The sequence below is a fragment of the Egretta garzetta genome, unplaced genomic scaffold, assembly GCF_000687185.1.
Source record: "Egretta garzetta isolate BGI_Z169 unplaced genomic scaffold, ASM68718v1 scaffold30, whole genome shotgun sequence".
NCBI lineage: Eukaryota > Metazoa > Chordata > Aves > Pelecaniformes > Ardeidae > Egretta > Egretta garzetta.
The window spans coordinates 7,004,674-7,023,586 of NW_009258383.1; the positions used below are offsets into that span (position 1 = coordinate 7,004,674).

General features: G+C 35.8%; 1 protein-coding gene across 1 annotated transcript in view; it reads left to right on the forward strand.

The window, feature by feature from the left end:
• The window catches only part of PHF14 (PHD finger protein 14), a 168,334-nt gene that overhangs the window by 8,540 nt on the left and 140,881 nt on the right, over positions 1–18,913 (forward strand). The window contains exons 3-4 of the mRNA XM_035896951.1: positions 3,690–4,339; positions 9,045–9,189. Of these exons, the coding sequence (XP_035752844.1) occupies positions 3,690–4,339; positions 9,045–9,189 (795 nt within the window). The remainder of the gene's footprint in view (positions 1–3,689; positions 4,340–9,044; positions 9,190–18,913) is intronic.

Below are 18,913 nucleotides of genomic sequence, written 5' to 3' on the forward strand. Positions count from 1 at the left end.
TATCTTCTGCTCTCTGGAGCTGGTTAGCCTTTGTTAGTGCAAGAGGATAGCCCAAAATTGAGTCCATGATTTCCTTTAGCTAGCTTATCCTTCAGACTTCACTTAAAAACAAGCAATAAAACTGCTTTTTACAGAGTTGCTTGTTAAGCTAAATACTGCATTTAAAAACCAGCCTGTCTCTGTGGGTGGGTGGCCATGTACTTATGTAGTGTAGCACTTACTGTCTGGATACATGGATTTTCTTAGAATGTAAAAAAAAAAAAAAAAAAAAAAAAAAAAAAAAAAAAAAGCAATAATTAATAATAAAAAAAAATCATGGGGTACCATGTTAAAAGTTGCCTGTAAAATGGTCCTGCAAAATCCTGGGAGGATTTTTTTAACTGCTGTAGTGATTTCATAGCTTTCCCCTGAAGTCTTGTGCATAGTAGGTATTGTACAAGACTCCACAGTTGATGTGGAGATTAGTAGTCACTTTTTTTTAATCTTTATCACACTTTTTCTTATATTAATTTTGGAGCATAATGTTCTGTCCTGGAGAATTCCTCTCTGAATTACCCTCTTTAGGTTTGACTGCCACCTGCTGTTGTGCTTAGTAGAGCTAAAGATACAAGGTGTACAGAAATGAATGATGCCTTTCTCACAACTATTACCTCTCATATTTGTTCTCAGCGGAACTCCGTATTCTTCACTATTTGACAGTGTGTCGGGTCCCATCTTTCACTGAGAGTAGCTTGACTTCACTCCCATAGGAATGACATGATATGGTTACCAATTTGAAAGAGCCATTCCTTAAGAATTTCTTTCAAGGAGAAAATTGTATACTACAGCCTCTTCCTAACTGAAAGTGCATCTGACAGAAGAACACCTACGAAAATAGCTGTTATTACAGAATAGCTCTTTCTAGAAAAGTACCTATCACGGTGGATGCGTTCAGAAAGAAGAGGGATATCCCTTACTATAGGCATCTCTGGTGTGTATATGCATGCATAAAGGAGAGTGCAATGCATAACATGTAGGCAGAAGGCAAAGAGAATTTGAAGGAGAGAAAAATGTAACTTAACCTTTATTTGTTCTCTGCTTTATATCGTTTGCACGGCATAAAGCAGCTAGAGAGTATTCTCCGTGCTGTAGTATTGATGTACAAGAATCACTTGGTAATTCAGATTGCTGTTAAAGATCAAACTATATCCTGGCTAAGATTTCACCCAAAAATCAAGTGGAAGATTCACAAGAAGTCTAAGCATATTTAGAAATGGAACAGCGTAATTAAAACATCCAATCAAATTACTGTCATGGAGTTGTGGTGGGGAAGTACAACAAAAGAAAATATAGGGTAACTTAAAAATCCAGTTAAATTAAAAACGTGGCAAAATGCTATACTACCTTATTTACAGTGAGACAAGCAGATTGACACTCAGAACCAGTGAAATGAGATACAAAAATACATTTTACTTTTAAACATACATATGGCATTTAACCTATAATATAAATGTTCAGTATGAGTCTAGCTTTAGGAGTTACTTGTAAAGTGTTTGTGAGAGCTGGCAAATATAAAATGGTTTGGGTTGGAAGGAACCTTTAAAAATCATCTAGGCCAACCCCATGCCGTAGGCAGGAACATCTTTCACTAGCTCAGGTTGCTCAAAGCCCCATCCAGCCTGACCTTTAACACCTCCAGTGATTCCAGGGCATCCACAACTTCTCTGGGCAACCTGTTCCAGGGTCTTACCACCCTCATTATAAAAAGGTTTTTCCTTATATCCAATCTAAACCCTACTCCTTTTCAGTTTAAAACTGTTCCCCCTTTTCTTGTCGCTACAGGCCTTGGTAAAAAGACTGTCTTTCTTATACACCACCTTTATATATCAAAAGGCTGCAATAAGGTCTCCCTGGAGCCTTCTCCTCTCCAGGTTGAACAACCCCAACTCTCTCAGCCTTTCTTCATGGAAGCGTTTCAGCCCTCTGGCCATTTTTGTGGCCTTGCTCTGGACTGCTCCAACAGGTCCATGAATATCTATCCAAACAAAGCTTTTGTAATTTAAAAATAATTTTTTAGATTGCACGTTAATATTGTTTTTTATTTCTTAGGTATGCCTGAAGAGTGTTTTGCTATTTCAAAACTTTAGTTAATTATGTTGTACTTCGTTACTCCCATTAAGGCGAGTAGGCATAGGGCAATGACTGAGTTGCTCCTTTCTCAGAAGACTGTGCAATAACTTGTGTTACTGGATTCTCTTTTTTTTTTTTCTGTCTCTCTAGAAGTTAGAATATTTGCAGGAAACTTTTACTTTCTATTAGCTTGTAAGAGGACTGATAACATTAATATCCTGATCCGTAGTAGTAGCGCTGATGGATCTTTTTGTTGATAATTATGTAATCTCCTCATCAAATACTTCCACATACATGTATATGCAGAAAAAGATAAAACTGACCGTTATATTGAAGTAACAACTGAGTTACTGCCTAGTCATAGACAGTGTTCTGTGGGGTGGAAATAATGCCATGTGAAGTGTGTACCACACTGGCCCCACTGTTTGTTTATTTGGCTTTGTACGGAGATGGATGTGCACAGAAATTTTCTGCACATGGTGATAACTGAGTGTTGGGTTTTTTTGTGTGGTAACTGAAGTGATTAAGGATTTTTTTTTTTTTTAATTTGCGAGCATCAACATGTTTCTTCATTGCATCTAAGTGACATCAAGAACTCGGTGATGGCTCTGAACAAGCTGAAAACTCTAGCCATTACCTAATTGGTCCCTGCATTGAATCAAGCAAATTTATATTTTCCTGCTAATTAAAAAACAAATACTTTCTGAGTTTTTCTTCATTAAAACAAATACTTTAAATGGAAAGTAGTAGGTGAATATAAGATGAGAGATAATGAAGGGGGATGATGGTTACAAAATTTAACAAGTTCACTTGTCTTTTCAGTAATTTTTATGTGTACTTTATAGTACAGATGCTTTATTTTTGTGATTTATTTTTTTTTTTTCATACAAATCCTCTTCTGTTCCTTTCTATTGCACAGATTGGCCTGTGTTAATTAATGGAAACAGTGACTACACGCAGAACAATATCATATGAGTGGTATAAGGTTAGAATTTATGCGTTATGCAGCTGCAGCACTGAATGAGGCATAGCTTATGTGGGATTAATAAGTGAAATAACATTGGAAATTAAAAGAGCCCCCAAACCTAGAAAAACAAACCTGTACTAAAAATGAAGGTGAGAGATTATCCATATTATTGTTAGTACTTGTTATGTAAACTCTTCATTTTGTAATTTTAAATCTCTTCTATTGGGTAGGTATTTTAATTTGAAGATTTAGAAAACGCCTCTGGAAATTAAAAACTGGAATGCTCTTTCTTTAAGATGTGACTTCACATAGAAATTATTCTGTGCTACTGCTTATTGTTAATATGAGCTACAGTTCAAAGGAACATTTAATGTTCATTTAATAAATTCTGCCATCTTTTTTTTGCCATCTTAAAATGCACTCATGTTTAACAGATTCTCAACATACCACTCGAAATAGCAATATTTGGACACCAGCTGAAAAAATAGGTGGAATACCTTATGAGGGAGGAACATGCATCATTCTTTTGTTTAACAACTTGCTTCAACAGATTTTATTTTTGGGGGTACATTTGTGTCGGAACCTTTTTTTTAAATTTTCATATGCTCAACAGATTCTGAAGGAAGTGGTCATGGGAGTGAAGATGCATCAAAGGACAGTGGTGAAGGTTCCTGTACTGAATCAGAAGAAAATATCTTGGAGGAGGAACCGGCAGAAGTGAAAGTAGAAGAGCAACAGCCAAAAAGCTCGAATGAAGAAGAGGTGCCAACAGCAGACAAAGAGGTAATTAAAACTGAAAAGAAAGAGCAAGAAGATGAAGAAGAAAAGCCAAAAAAGAAGAAAGAGAAAGAGAAAGCAGCTGAACCTGATGCTGTGGCTGATGAGCAAACAAATGAACCAAAAAAATGGAATTTGCGCAGGAACCGACCTTTGCTGGATTTTGTATCAATGGAAGAACTAAATGATATGGATGACTATGATAGTGAAGATGATAATGACTGGCGGCCTACTGCTGAGAAAAGAAAAGGAAAAAATGCACTGCGAAAGGAGGGCAGTGATGGAGATAATGAGGATGATGAAGATGACGGGAGTGGAAGTGATGAGGATGACAATGATGAGGAAGGAAATGAAGAAGATAATAGCAGCACGGCTAGTGATGGAGGATCCAAGAAGAAGAAGAGTAAAGTTCTTAACAGGAATAATGCAGATGATGAGGAATTGACAAATGATAGCCTGGCTCTTTCACAAAGCAAGAGTAATGAGGTAGTGCAACCAACTTTCTATAATATATCTGTTGACAAATGGAAACTACTCCCCAGTAGCTATTCTGTTAATTTGAACAGTTAAACTGATTGGCTGGAATTGTGTTTACAGGAATAAGTGAAGCAGCAAAATTGTGCTAAATAGGCACTGCACATTAAATAAGCTTGCTTGGACCATTTGACCAATCTCATGCCACTAAAGTCAATAGAGACTTCTCTTGGCTTTAGGGGGGGTTGGATTGGTTCTAAGTCCAGTAGGAGGTCCAGTACGCAAATCAACATGTATTAGCGAGACTTTTAGTTCTGTTTTAGCATAGGCGTTGCGTATCTGTAATGTTATAAAAGTTAAAAGCATCCGTGACATGTTCATAAAATAGCTAAATGATAGGCTGTTCCTTATCCTAGCCTTTCTTTGTGACAAACATCAAAGTCTGAATACTAAGTTCACTGACAGAAGAATCCTAAGTAAAGAAATATGCACACTGGGTTTAAAATCAAATAGGATAATCATGATAATTTATGTTGGGTTTGCTTATAATGCTCACAAATGAAGTGATTTCTCACAGCACTAAAAAGTATTTGGGAACTATTATATTAAATGTCTTCTAATTGCAGAATGTGAAAATTATATGTTAAGTGTTTAATTACGCAACTTTTTTTTTCCTGTGCACAATTATGGTTGCCTAAAGGTTGTGCCTGTGGAAAAATTAAGATATTAGGTTGTCAGGATGGTTGACTTCATGTCCTGCAGTAGCAAAATTTCGAACAAAGTAAAAAGAGTTGCTGTAAAATCTACATTCAATTTTCAGGAAATAATTGCAATGTCAACATAACATTTGATAAATTGTAGTGGTATGGCACTATTTAAAGTTCTGCTGTTCCAGTTAATCTTTATTTTAATGTGTAAAATGACAGGGAACTAAACAGAGTATTTGGAAGAATCAGTTCTCACTGTTTCAGATACTTTTTTATGTATTCTATAAATATGATTGCGAATGAGCTGTGCTGTTTTAATTACCAGTAATAATTGTGTTTGGGAAAAAAAAAAGCATAATTCAGGGTTTTTTTTACTTTTTGTATAGGCATCTTCTTTCATTGTCTAGCTCTGTAATTCTAGTAGTGTTATTCGTATTCTGTTGGCTCAGGAGCTGAAAGTGCTCTACCAATACTGATGATCAGAACTTCAAATGGAGCTAGGCAGTTTTCTTTTGGAGTTGTCTGCCATATTGGAATGGAGATGTGAGTCTAGATTCTTAGGGATATATCCTTAAATATGTCCATAATTTCCATGGACTTGGAAAATTAGGCCTGTTTCAGAAACCTAGAGCTGTCTCTGACGTATCTTTTGTGAAGCTTCTTAATATGCGTGGACCTCAGAGTCTGTTCTTGCCTTGGATTTAGGACATTGATCAAAAGATAAAATAAAAAATTGAAATTCAAATTATAATTTTGTAACTGATAATTTATCTTTACTGCATGTAAAGCCAAGTACTGTTCACTTCAACAAGAAGTCTTGCAACAGTGAGTATCTGTAGACTGGATTATAGACTGTAATTTTTAGATTGATACTCAACTGTATTATAACAGTATAGTCTCCACTACTACAATATTTTAAAATAGTAAAAAAAAAAACCAAACCAAAACCTGTCTAGCAGACAAGTCTAGCAAAATCTCATTGCACTGCAGAAGCTAAGTTCTTAGAAAAACAGATGTCTGAATGCATAATTAATTTATGAAAGAATGTTCAGGTAATTAACTCTGAACATGTAGTAGTGACCTTAATATGCATTCTTCCTTTCCTTTACTGACTTTTTGGGGTGGGATGTTAGGGGGGATGTTGGGGATGGGTTGTTTGGGTTTTGTTTCTGTGTGATTTTTATTTCATTTTTCTACATTTTACAAAAATATTTTGAGGTCTGGATATACAGTATTTTAACCTGTGCTGTAAAGAAATACTATGGACTTTTCTACTGTATTAAGCACAGAAGACAAACTTAGCTTTCTTTTCTAGGGTCAAGCATCATTAGTAGATAAATGGTGCTTTTCTGTTTTTATAATTGCTACCACTTTATGGGATTCTTCTATTCTCGGTGAAGTGGCTATTTTATTTTTTAATTTTTTTTTATTCCTTTAAAGTTAGAAGTATATAGGCATATAGCTTGAAATGCTCACATTCAGCTGAAATCCTTTCTCTCGCTTGGGTAGGGAACAGGACTTGTTCAGGAGTTGGCAGCAGTTATGCATCTCTATGTAAAAGTTCCCATGCTTTAAAGAAGCAGGGTCAGCTTCTGGGATGGGGTCTTTCAGGTGCTTACATGGATAAAGTGGGGGAGAGCATGTCTGTGTAGAAAATTAAGTCACTCTGCTGCTCTGTTTGACTTGTTGGCTGTCTTCACATAAGGTGAACCATAGCGGATGGGAATCCTAGCATTAGATCCAAATTTGATGCCCTTCCATCATTGCTTGTTTCTTTTTTTTTACCCATGTTTGCATATGTTCTCACTGCCTAAATAGCTATTGTTATTTCAGTGTTGTTTTTACAGTACAATTGTGTTTGTTTAATTTAAAGTAATAGTTTGGGGTTTTGCTTTGTTTTTTCTTTTTTGAATTATCAGACCTTGGGCATCTAAAACAGTAGAGATTGCAGATTTCTTATAAACCTGTGTTAGTGAAGCCAAATAACAGTTTTATCAAAGGTACTGTCAGAAAAAGCTGATTTCTGTAGAGTTGCAAGACGCGTCTGAGAAGCCTGTGCCATTGCACAATTAATCTGCCAAAGTTAGGGAGTATCTACTGCCATTTCCCTATCTGTAATGTGAATGGCAAGCTAAATGTGGGTATTTTAGTAACGATGGGCTACAGTAGTTTTGAAAAAAGTGCACAAGTTTCTTGCTTTCCTCAGTATGCTTTGCAACTTTGTCCTAAAAAGAGGATGTTGGAAGAAATGCTACGTAAGTCTGAACTCTGTAGGGGAAAATCTTCTATTTTTCACAATTAGTGGCCTTCCTGTAAGCAAGCATGTCTGTGTGAATGGTTGTATAATCCTTCATTTTTACCTCTAGATGAGGGGTTTTTTTTATAGGTCATGTTTCCGTACGTTGTTTAGAGAAAATGGATGGGACATCCAGAAGCCTTTCCTGACTGCTGGAAGTATGTGCTTGACCTTTCCTAGGTCAAAAGCATTGTAACAAGCCAACCCTATTGCTTGAGGTAAACTATTTGAGCCCAGCTTTGGGTGGTAAGATTATTCTAGCCTTTTATCTTGCTTTAAAATCAAGCAAAGATTACCCCTCTTACCTCCAAATACCTACCTGATAAACCTAGATTCACTGAAAATTTTTTGCGGAGACTTACTGTATCAGATTGAGAGGCTGTCATGAAAAAAATCGCGTAGATTAGTGTATTTAAGATCCTTCAGGAAGAATACCTACTTCAGGTAGCATTCATGATACTTTTTATCTGCTTAGGCTACACAGGCACAGTATTGATGCAGTGTTTGATGTCATAAATGGGGGGTTGGAATGAGAAAGAGATGTTTGAGAGGGCATCTTCCACTTTTTTTTTTTTTTTTTTTTTTTTTTTTTTTTTTTTTTTTTTCCTGATAGGATACCACAGCAGTTTTGGAATATTCTCATATCTCTGATATTTTGAATGGCTGCCATTTAGGGCTTGAACTGTCAGCCCCTGCTATGAAACTATTATTATTTCTTTATCCTGCAATGATTATTTTTTAGTGTGCCTAATTTTACACTTCCCTATATGCCTTCATATCACCAATGAAGGTAGTTCAAGCTCAATGTTTGCTTTTAGTATAAAAATAAAAGAAAATGTATGGAAGCAGTGAAAGTTTGTGGAAGAGCCAGTGGCTGTACCTCACAGTGAAAATAATAAGAAGCCTAGATGGTGTTCATGAAAAAATTAAAATTTACATACAGCTTTATTTGGTTTGTGAAGCATTTCTCTGTGTTTCCTTAGAGAAATGCCATATTAAAAGCCACATTATTTTTAAGTAGTGTAGTTCACGTTGAAGGTTGCAGAGCAATGTACTTGTTCTGCAAATCCTTACTTCTGTATATAATCAAAAGAAAAGTTGTTGTTACAGCTTTAATAAATCATATGGTTTTAAATAGAAACATATACATTTGCATTACAACAAAATATAACTGAGTTGATAATTTGTTATGTTTTACATAATTTAAGACTTGACCAGGCTTGTGTTAGCTGTTTATTTTCAGATTTTTCAGATCTGTGACTTTTTTTCTTTTTGGAAGGTGAAAATTTTAACAAAATGAAGCAACTTTTCTGAATATTGAGACATTTGAAGGTCACTTTTTGCCTTAATGGGTTTGTTTATTTATTTTATTTTTAAATGGTTTTTAAGGTGTGTGTATTTGTTCCTTTTTGTAGAATGTAAATGCTTTAAAGACATAAGTGTTTCTGTCTGAAGGGATAAGACCCTTCTCTGGCCTTTGGATCTTAACAGATCAATATGTATATTGAGATCAGATTGTATCCATCCTTTCTCCCAGCTCTTATATTTGTGGATTAAGTGTTTAAATGTTTTGACAACAAAGAAGCTTTTGTTCTTGTGAAAATAATTTTCCATCTTTGTTTATTGTTCAAAATTGAGCAAATAACAGATCTTTTGTTTTAAATAAAATTGAAGTTCCTGGCATAATCCACATGTCTTCATTTTTCAATATTAGGACTCATTGATCCTTGAGAAGTCTCAAAATTGGAGTTCCCAGAAAATGGACCATATTTTGATTTGTTGCGTTTGTCTTGGAGATAACAGTGAAGATGCTGATGAAATAATCCAGTGTGACAACTGTGGAATAACAGTGCATGAAGGTAATACAACCCTTCATTCTCATTGCGGGAGGAAAGCATACTCTTGCTTTTGATTAAAATGTTGACTTGCTTTCTTCAAAAAAAAAAAAAAAAAAAAGAAGCCTTTGAACTCTGGCAGGTAATTTTTTGTAATACTACATGGATCCTTTTTAGTGGTGAAACATCCATCAGTGAAGCAAACATAAGCAACTATGGGACAGGACATGGTGTACAGATAGCTATATAATGAATCACAGTGTACAAATACTGGAGCTATGGATTGTATTTTCAGGGCTTTAGGGTATTACATTAAATGTATTTTTGTCTTATGTATTTCAGTATACGGATTTGGTTGTATAACTGCGATATAAGATCATGAGAACAGGAGGTCTTCTAAAAGGGAAGTTTTTTTACACACATTTTTGCTGTACCAAAAAGGCAGAGAGATGGGGAGGAGAGAAAGGAATTGTCCATGGCATTTAGTTATAAGTGAAAGCAACTAGCCTTGAACTTTCTCATGATTTTCAGTGACAGTTTGAAATGGGGGAATTTTAAAGTTAAAACATACTCAAATCGTTGTTTTGCTCATTACTTCAAAATCTAGTTTATGTTATAAATGTATGAGGTCTGGTTTTAAAGAAACACTTCTGTAATAATTGAGAGTAGCCCTGTGGAGAAGGACATTGGGGTACTGATGGATGAAAAGCTGGACATGAGTTGGCAATGTGTGCTGGAAGCCCAGAAGGCCAACCCTATCCTGGGCTGCATCAGGAGAAGCGTGTCCAGCAGGTTGAGGGAGGTGATTCTGCCCCTCTACTCCGCTCTGGTGAGACCTCACCTGGAGCACTGCATCCAGCTCTGGAGCCCTCAGCACAAGGACATGGAACTGTTGGAGCGGGTCCAGAAGAGGATCACAAAAATGATCTGAGGGCTGGAGCACCTCTCCTATGAGGACAGGCTGAGAGAGTTGGGGTTGTTCAGCCTGAAGAAGAGAAGGCTTCAGGGAGCCCTGATTGCGGCCTTTCAGTACCTAAAGGGGGCCTGTACGAAAGATGGGGACAATCTTTTTAGCAAGGTCTGCTGTGACAGGACAAGGGTTAAACTAAAGGACGGTAGATTTAGATTGGATATAAGGAAGACATTTTTTGCAGTGAGGGTGGTGAAACACTGGAATGGGTTGCCCAGAGAGGTAGTGGAGGCCCCATCCCTGGAAACATTCAAGGCCAGGTTGGACGGGTCTCTGAGCAACCCGATTGAATTGAAGATGTCCCTGCTGGGGCGTTGGACTAGATGACCTCTAAAGGTCCCTTCCAACCCAGAGCATTCTATGATTCTAATTCTGAGGTGAGCCTATGCAATGCCTTACGTGGAAGGTGAGGCTGTATTGTTTGTTGTTGCTCTTTCTCTTGAGATGGAAGGTAGGGTAGATACTAACAGAGAGGCACCTATTTTGTTGAAAAACAAATCCTGGTTTTTTTTTTTTTTCCTTAATAAAGTGGTGTTGTAGTTTGGTTTTCTTTTTTTTTAGCATTTCTGATATCCTGTACCTTTTTAGGGCTTCACTTTTTTTCCAGAGGTTTTCCTGGCAAATGAGATTGGCTACTTCAATCCTTGAAATTATAAGAAGGTAGACTTTCATTCTTCAAAGCATAAAATACATTTATTTAATTCATGTAACTCCTATGATTTTAAATTTTCTTGGAGCTGTTTAGCATGTCTTTTCAGGTAGGAAGTGCTTTTCTTAATCCCCTAGTCCCATTTTGTTTTCTCATACTGGATAGAAAATTGTTTCAAAACAGTATTTTTCATGCACTGAGCTGTAGTTCAATTCCTTTCTTAACACCAATTAGGAAACTGAGGATGGAATTTCTGTTCTCAGGTTCAGGTGCCTTATGTTAAGTGTCAACATGTACTCTTAACTCCTGCGCTCCTATTGCGGTCCTTTGAAGAGCTGCTCAGTACTGTCAATGGAGCTTAGAGAGCAATTTAGTTGACCTAATTTATCACAAGCTGAATCACACTCTAGGTGCCTTTGAGGGCATTAGTCAGGTCTTCATTGGCTATAACAAGTGTTAAACTCCTAATTTTGGCTGTCTTGTTATGCTTGCAGAATTCCTTCCTCTGTCTGTGAAGTTTTTGGAAAGTAATGTGCAGAATATATTTGATTTGAGATGCAGTAAGCTACTGAAAGTTAGTTTTATAGAATCTTGAGAGACTTTTTTTTTCCCCTAGCATAGTCTACTATTAACTCATGAGAAAAGAAAAATGGAATGACGGTGTCTGTCTTTTGATGATAGTTATGAATGCCTATTTGAGAATTCCCCAAAACATTATATACAGTCAATACATCTAAACCCTAAAGCCATGGAGCTCCCTGAAAGTTCTTCTGTAAGATTTATTTAATGATTGTACAGTTAGTCATGTTAAAGTGCAGAATGATTGGGGTAGAAAAATGATCTTCTACCTTTATAGAATAAAATGATGGCAAATTTGTTTTTTATTGCAGAGGAGTGCCTTTAAAATCCCCAAAAGATCACTTCCTCATTTTGTTTAGTTTGCTAAACCTTTGTCCCTATGAAAGGTAAGATTATAGCTGCTTTTCCTCCACAGGAAAATAGTGCCATAGTTCAAAAGTCACTTGAATTTTAGTAGTTCAAAATCTGTCTAAAGGTAATTGCTGCCATTCTTCTTTTTAAAGTGTTGTAGGCAAAGATTCCCTGTAGTCCCACTGATACAAAGCGTATGATGTGTGTGTTTCTTTTGTTGTTATTGCAACAAAGTAAAATAGATTTATTCAGAAGAATTAAATTTCTAGGTTATTCTGATAAGTTCTACGGTCTGCACAAGGTAATTGACTTCAGGTTATTGGTTAATTTTTCACACATAATATAGTTGCAAGTTTAGCTGTTCACGGTTTATATTAATAATAAATACTTAAAAGTGTATGTAAAACAGTTGTGGAATTCTGTTTGAATAGGTGGAGGCTTAGAAAAAAATAAGCAAGCTGAGTAGATGAAAGTAACTGTTGACTGAGATAAAAGTGTAATTTTCCCTGGCAATGAGCTGAACTTCAAATCTATGGTAAATGCAGTTTGTAAGCTTACTTGATAAGTTACATGTATGTTTCATTGCTAGATATGTGTATCAATGTGTAAATGCAGTAATACAGTTTTAAGTAGAAATGAGCATTTATTTTGGTGTATTTTTTCTGTACTTTGGTATTTTATAATAAGAACGGGTACTGTTTTAAGTCAGAGCTTTTTTCAGTCATTTGTTTAAATAATTGCTTGCAGCAAATAAAAATTTTATTAAAAAAATTGGAACCTTTCAAGCTTTAGTTTGATTCAGTGATCTTATATATACCTGTGTTCAATAAGTTGGAGATTTCTGCACTCCTGCCCAGTGGTCATTGGCTCATTGTATTAATTCTGAATGCATGAGTAGTAAATGAAGACGTGGACTATCATAAGGTAGTTGCAGTCAAAACCAAAAGGCAATGCAACAATTACTTTTTGTTGCTGTTGGCTTAATCACTCAACTCGGCTGATTTCCAAACACAAATTGAGAATTAGTTGAAGAAACAACTACTGTCTAATCATATAAACATTGCTTGCAACCTCGAGAAACAGTTTTTAATATTAATAGAGGCAAGGTTTACTCTTAATATCGCTGACTTTAATCTGTTCCTCATAACTGTGTGCCCAGATCATAGGCTGTGTTCTAAGAAGTCCTTTGTACTCCTATACACAGCTGCTTTGTAGTTTGAGAAATGTGTTCCAGTAATAGATGAGTCTATTTTGTAAACACATTGGAATCCAAGAATTTGTTCTTATTTTTGCAGGTTTCCTTTAGTAGGTAGATTGCTGTGGCTGTAGACACCATGCTGTGTCCTGAAATTTGTTCTAATATTTAAGCTTTTGAGTTTTTCAGAAAATGCAGTTTCTAGCACAGTATTGAATGAAGAGGCTCCTATTTATCAGTTGGATAGAAATTGATGCGGTGATGTTTACCTGTGTTTGCCTGCAGTTGGGAAGAATAGTATGCCCATTTCCTGTGAACTGATTTTGATACTTAGCAGTTGTCTTTTCCCTAGAATCTCAAACCCAAGATGCCTGTTATCCTGAAATGCCCAAACAAAGCTGCTGGAATCCCCCAGGGTTTTTCTTCATGGTTTTTATATGCAATTTGAAGTTCTGTTATAAATTGATGTGTTTTCTCTACTTTTCTGTAGCACTGTAGATCTTTAGTTTGAAGGAAATGCATTCCTTTCACACCCTACTGGTATCCCACCCAGGGACCCACATAATGATGATGATGGTGGTTTGATTGTTCTTTCCCTGAAGACCTTATTTTCTCTCTCCTTGTTGACTATTATAGAAACTGTTTTACTTCACCAGGAGGGGTCTTAAACCCTTGGCTTGTGCCTTTGTGCTCTGCTGGAGTGGAAGTTTCTGTTTGCCACAGAAACTTCCAGGTGGCTGGAAAAGCTTTTTGTATGGTGGCCACCTCTGTATTTAATTTGAAGTTATTCGCTAGCCATGAAAATGCTGCTCTTGAGTTGAGCCTACTTCTGGACACCAGGGCTCCCTTCCTTCCCTGTGGGGAGCTCTTGCTCTACTTGTAGCTACTGATCAAAGGGCAGGTCCCATGCGATAGTACGTCCCCTTCATGTCAGTGTGAGCCTTCCAGTTGCAATCACCAAGTGGCTGCATGCCAGCATAAGTGTTGGCAAGAATCTGTTACCCTCTTTTGGAGGGTAAGCTAATACTGACTTGTATTTTGAGTCAGGCAGGGTCTAAATCTCCATTCTCCCTTGCTCCGATAAGTTTTGGCTTTTCTAGCACAAGGTAGCTTATCACTGTGCATACTGTTCCTGTTCAGTCATGATTTCTCTTCCTGTTGGTTTGCTCACTTGCGTTAATCAACTGTTACAACCGTACCTCATCTGGGAGCAACTTGGCCAGTGCTCATGTGGAACGGGGCAACATAGCCTAGAGTTAGAGGGGGATTCTGATTCAGACCTAGAGTCATGGTCCCTTAATAAACACTTTTACTTGCCTTACTGACAAGTTTTGAGATTGCTAGAAATTCAGTTTCCTTTCCAATACAACTATTTGCTGTGTGATGTTCATACTGCCTGTATCACTTGTCCAAAAGCTATCTTTGCTCTGCAGACACACGTCCAAAAATCTATAAACTTTGTGGAGCAAATAACTGGTTCAAAATGACAGAAATCTGTGACTGCCTCTCAAACTGCATAAGTAGCATACATGTAATGCTAATTTAATACCCACTCTTATACTTTGCATTCATCTTTTATGTCTAAACAGCCTGTAATTAATTAACAAGTCCATCAATTAAAATTTGTTCTCATTTCACATAACCTATTTTTTTCCAAAAAAAAAGAAAAAAGGAAAAATGTTTACATTGCTAGGGGAAAAAAATATTTCTTACTGAATTTGTAGTAGTACCATTGCTTTTCAGAGTTTTTACTTCTGTGTGGAGATAATTCTCATTTCTTTTCATAAAAATGTTCTTTAGGCACTAATCTGTCATTTTGGATAAATGCATTTGTAGTGAGATCTTGTAATAGTAGGACACCCCCAACTGTGGTGTCAGTTTTTCTGACATATTGATTGCAACGTGTCTGAAGAAAATGTCTGGTGCATATCATAGCATGTGCCATAACTGTAGGTAGTACACTTGCCAGCTATTGCCCTTGGGTTAGTTGCTGTGAGTTGAATGAGAGTTGTTCTACATTTTTCCAGCTGTTTCTTTCCCATTCCCTCTATTTGTTTCTTGCTTAACTGTGATGCGTATGTCAGGGAATAAAATTTCTCTTGCTAAAAGCAATAGTGTAGTCACCATATGATTTACAGTGTAGTAAGATGTGTTTGCATTTTAATTTTGCTGCTTACCCTGGTCTGCTGCTGTCTGGTATAAAAATTCATTTTGCGAAATAATGTACTTTAGCACTCTCAATTTACTAAATAAAAATACTGTTCTGAATTTATGATGCGTGAATTGATTAATATCTTTATTCTGAACTGTTAGTCCAATTAAGGATGGAATGTAACATATTTTAAATACTGCGATCTCACAGCATTTATTTTTGCAAACCTACAGTTTACCTTAAAGTTCATGTTTTCATGATCTTTTATAAGAAGATCGTGTTTCGGGATATGTGTAGATTTGGTTGGCATATGCAGATGTTCCATTTGACTGGCAAAAAATCACCCTCCCAGAGAGATGGAGGAGCAGATGCAGCTAAGGCAAGAATTAGGTCTCTCTTCCCATTTCCCTCACTGGTATAAATTTCAGAACAATTGTTTTAATGGTAGCATTTTAAAGTGTTTGCAATTTCATTTTGATGACAGTCACATAAAAAATAAGTTATTGAGAGTACCATGACTTTAAAATCAAGGAATAAGAAAGTTCATTTAGTGTATAAAATGACATATATTCGATAGACACCTTGGCTGTAATCATAATATATAGATGCAGTTTGTGGAACAGTAAATGTCACGAGAGTTTTAACTTCTTGACTTTCATGTGTTTAAATTCATAGGTTAATATACTAAACCAGTTTTATCGTTTAGTATAAGAGGTATTCAAAGAGGTGGCAGACATGGAGTTGTGATACAGTAATCTAAGAATATACAAACGTGAGAATCTAATGAACTTTAGTTGAAAAGGGGCTCTTGGGTATTCTAAAGATTCAAAGTTCAGAATTCTTGTGAACATGAAGGAAAGGCAGCATGTATTTTAAGCGAAGTGTTAACAGTTGTTTTATTTACTTCAGCATTTTCCATTCAAAGGGGCGGGTGGTTGACTTAATGCTGAATAGGTCACAGGTGCAGTGATAACTGAAATCAAACATGTAATTTGCAAGATGTGTATATTTTTCTCTGTTGTCTTTTCAATCGTTAGGTAGTCATACCATCTACACAACTGTGGTGCTTTTAGAAAGACACTAAAGATTACCTCCTGATGTCGCTTGGGAGATTTACTTGTACCAAGCCCTTAATGTTGCTTTCTGTTCCAACACCAGCAATTCCCAACAATTCACACAGGAAAGTTGGACTGAAAAACTTTTTCTTCCTCATCAACTTAACCATTTCATACTAGAATGGCATGATTTATCAAGCAGCAGCTTCGTATCTCTGTGCATTTTAAAGAGTCATAAAAACAATGCTTTTTAAAATTTTTGTTAATAGGACCAAAATAATTCTTTCAGCAGAGGAAAAGAAGGTAGATGGTAGTAAGTTGAAACTGTGTTGTACTCAGCAGTTTTAAGGATCCTAAAATGACATATTTAAAGAGAGGTAATTGTCCATTACAGACAAAAGAATACTACAGTAGTAAAAATATGAAAATACACGTATTTTTAAAACTCCAGGCTCTTGATCTATGTATTGTAACTCTTCAAACAGATTTGAACAAAAGTGCATTTAGGTTTTTTTATCAAATACCGTTTATGCTGTAAGTCTGATTTAATACACAAAAATTCAATTATAGCCATGCACTAGAAAGCACTTTTTTTCTTCAGTTTCAACTTATTAATGAAAATATGAATCCCTTAGCATGACTATCATAAAGTTACTTGAAATTGGAAAGTGAAAGCTGCTGAAAGTATGGTCTAGAACTGCAAGTTCATCTTTTTCATTACTGTTAATTAATTGCATCTGCTTGCTTGAATGTATTTCATAATCTATTTATCCATAATTCTAAATTTTGACAGGGTATATATAGCATTCTGTTGTTCAAAAACATGATGTTAATCTGATCAAATTAGTTTTTCTGTTGACAGCATTGCAACTTGTGATAATGAGAAAAAATAAAGGCAGTATATTGAGATATTTTGAAATTTTTTTTTGTTTGTTTTTTTTTTACAGACACTTACTAGGTGAGCAGCATTCCTTAGCTTTGCCAGGGTTTTCATTATGGTTCCTAAATAATACCCAGAAAGTAGATTTCCACTTCACCTAATGAAACTTGTCTGTGAATGTACTTCTGTGCATTACTACTCCTTTGATTCTGGAATACTTTCATAATGAAAAGAAACATTCTGGCTTCTTATTTTAATTCTTATTGATGAACCTCATTCTGTAGTGGAAGACTATATTTCTTAAACAGTTCCTACAGTGTTACTGCTCATTTCCTGAATGTAGTTTTAGTCTATTATGCAGAGCTCTGTTTCTGTCGCAAGGGGAGTTAGAGCATGGGTGCTATTTTATTACAGTCAATGGGTAATGAACCAAAGTAACAAATCATGTTGCTATTTAATTGCAGAATTCAATAACTTAATTGTTCTGCAAGCACAAATGTTGACTTGATCAGTAGTTTTGACAAATAGCTGAATTTAATCTTTTAGTAAAGTCTCTACCATCTTTTAAGTGTTGACAATGAAGTCATATTTTTCTCTTACTGAATAACAGATAAATGTTCAAAATGTGGCATATGGAGAAATACAGTTTTGTGGTGATATGCTTTAAGATTTTTCTTTTTGTGATTTGCAGTAGTAGTAATACTACTTTTACTCTTGTGCAAAATTTAAATAACAAGCTTCTAAATCACTTCAGAACTACGGTTTTCCTAAGTTTGTGGTGATTAAGCATGCATAGACACCTTAACAGTCATAAAGAATACAGTGGATATACCAAAGAAGAATGGAGAAACTGAATGACTTGAGTTCAGCCATAATTTAAAACCATGTAAAAATGAGAATGGTGATTGATGAAGTATATGAGGTTTTTTTTTTTTTTTAAGCAATCAAGTGTCTCAAAGCCATCAGTCTGTGCTCTGCAAACTATACTTCAGTTTTGAAGTTACAGAAGGTCTTTAAAGCTCAGTCCTACTACCCTAAAGTATGCAAATACAATGTTTTTTACTTCATTTCATGTGTTTTATTTAAGAGAGAGATATTCTCTTTTAGTTGATTTGGATGCTGGATGCAAAGTGGAAAAGTTGAGTGCATATTTGTTGACTGGATACTACTGGCATAATCAAACTTAAAAAAAAAACCAAAACCAAAAAACCACCAACCCCCCTCAATAACATTCATTTGCAAATTAGGGAGAAGGAGAAAGATAGGAATATCCAAGAGATGCCTGCAGGTGCTCACAAATCTGTAACCCAACCCATGATACACATGGATTCTTCAATTGGTGCTAGTACTCAAGAAACCATGTTGTAATTTGGATTAGACTTTGATCCAACTGAAAGCAGACTAACAGGTTGCATGGGAACACAGGTAGCTCAATATAAGCACTACACCTGCCACACTGGAGGAGTGGGATATGGTGTATACAGGATCTTATAGGATAATAATAAAGGAATGAAGAACCGTTCTTGTACATATCTCGATAGAATAGTGTAATTGATCAGTGTTTCATTGGGATTTTTAAAGTTTCCTTAGCTTGTTGCATTTAACTTGAAATATTTATTTGGAAAAAATGCTTTGAGTTTTCTCAGTTTTTATTAGTCACTTTAAGTCGTGTTGTCTTTACTTTCCTTCTTAATGGATAGTCTGGAAGAATACCAAGCATTGCTAAAAGAGTAAAGTAAACCACCCTTTTTCTTCTTGTTTTTCAGTTGTAATCTAAGACAGTCACATAAAATAGATCACTTCTTAGAATTAGGGTCTCTTTAAAATGTAAATTTTGCACTAAAGATATTTGCCAAAATATTGCAAGCTTTCTTGGGACTTTCAGTATCATTCCTCTGTATGTATTTCTGTGTATGT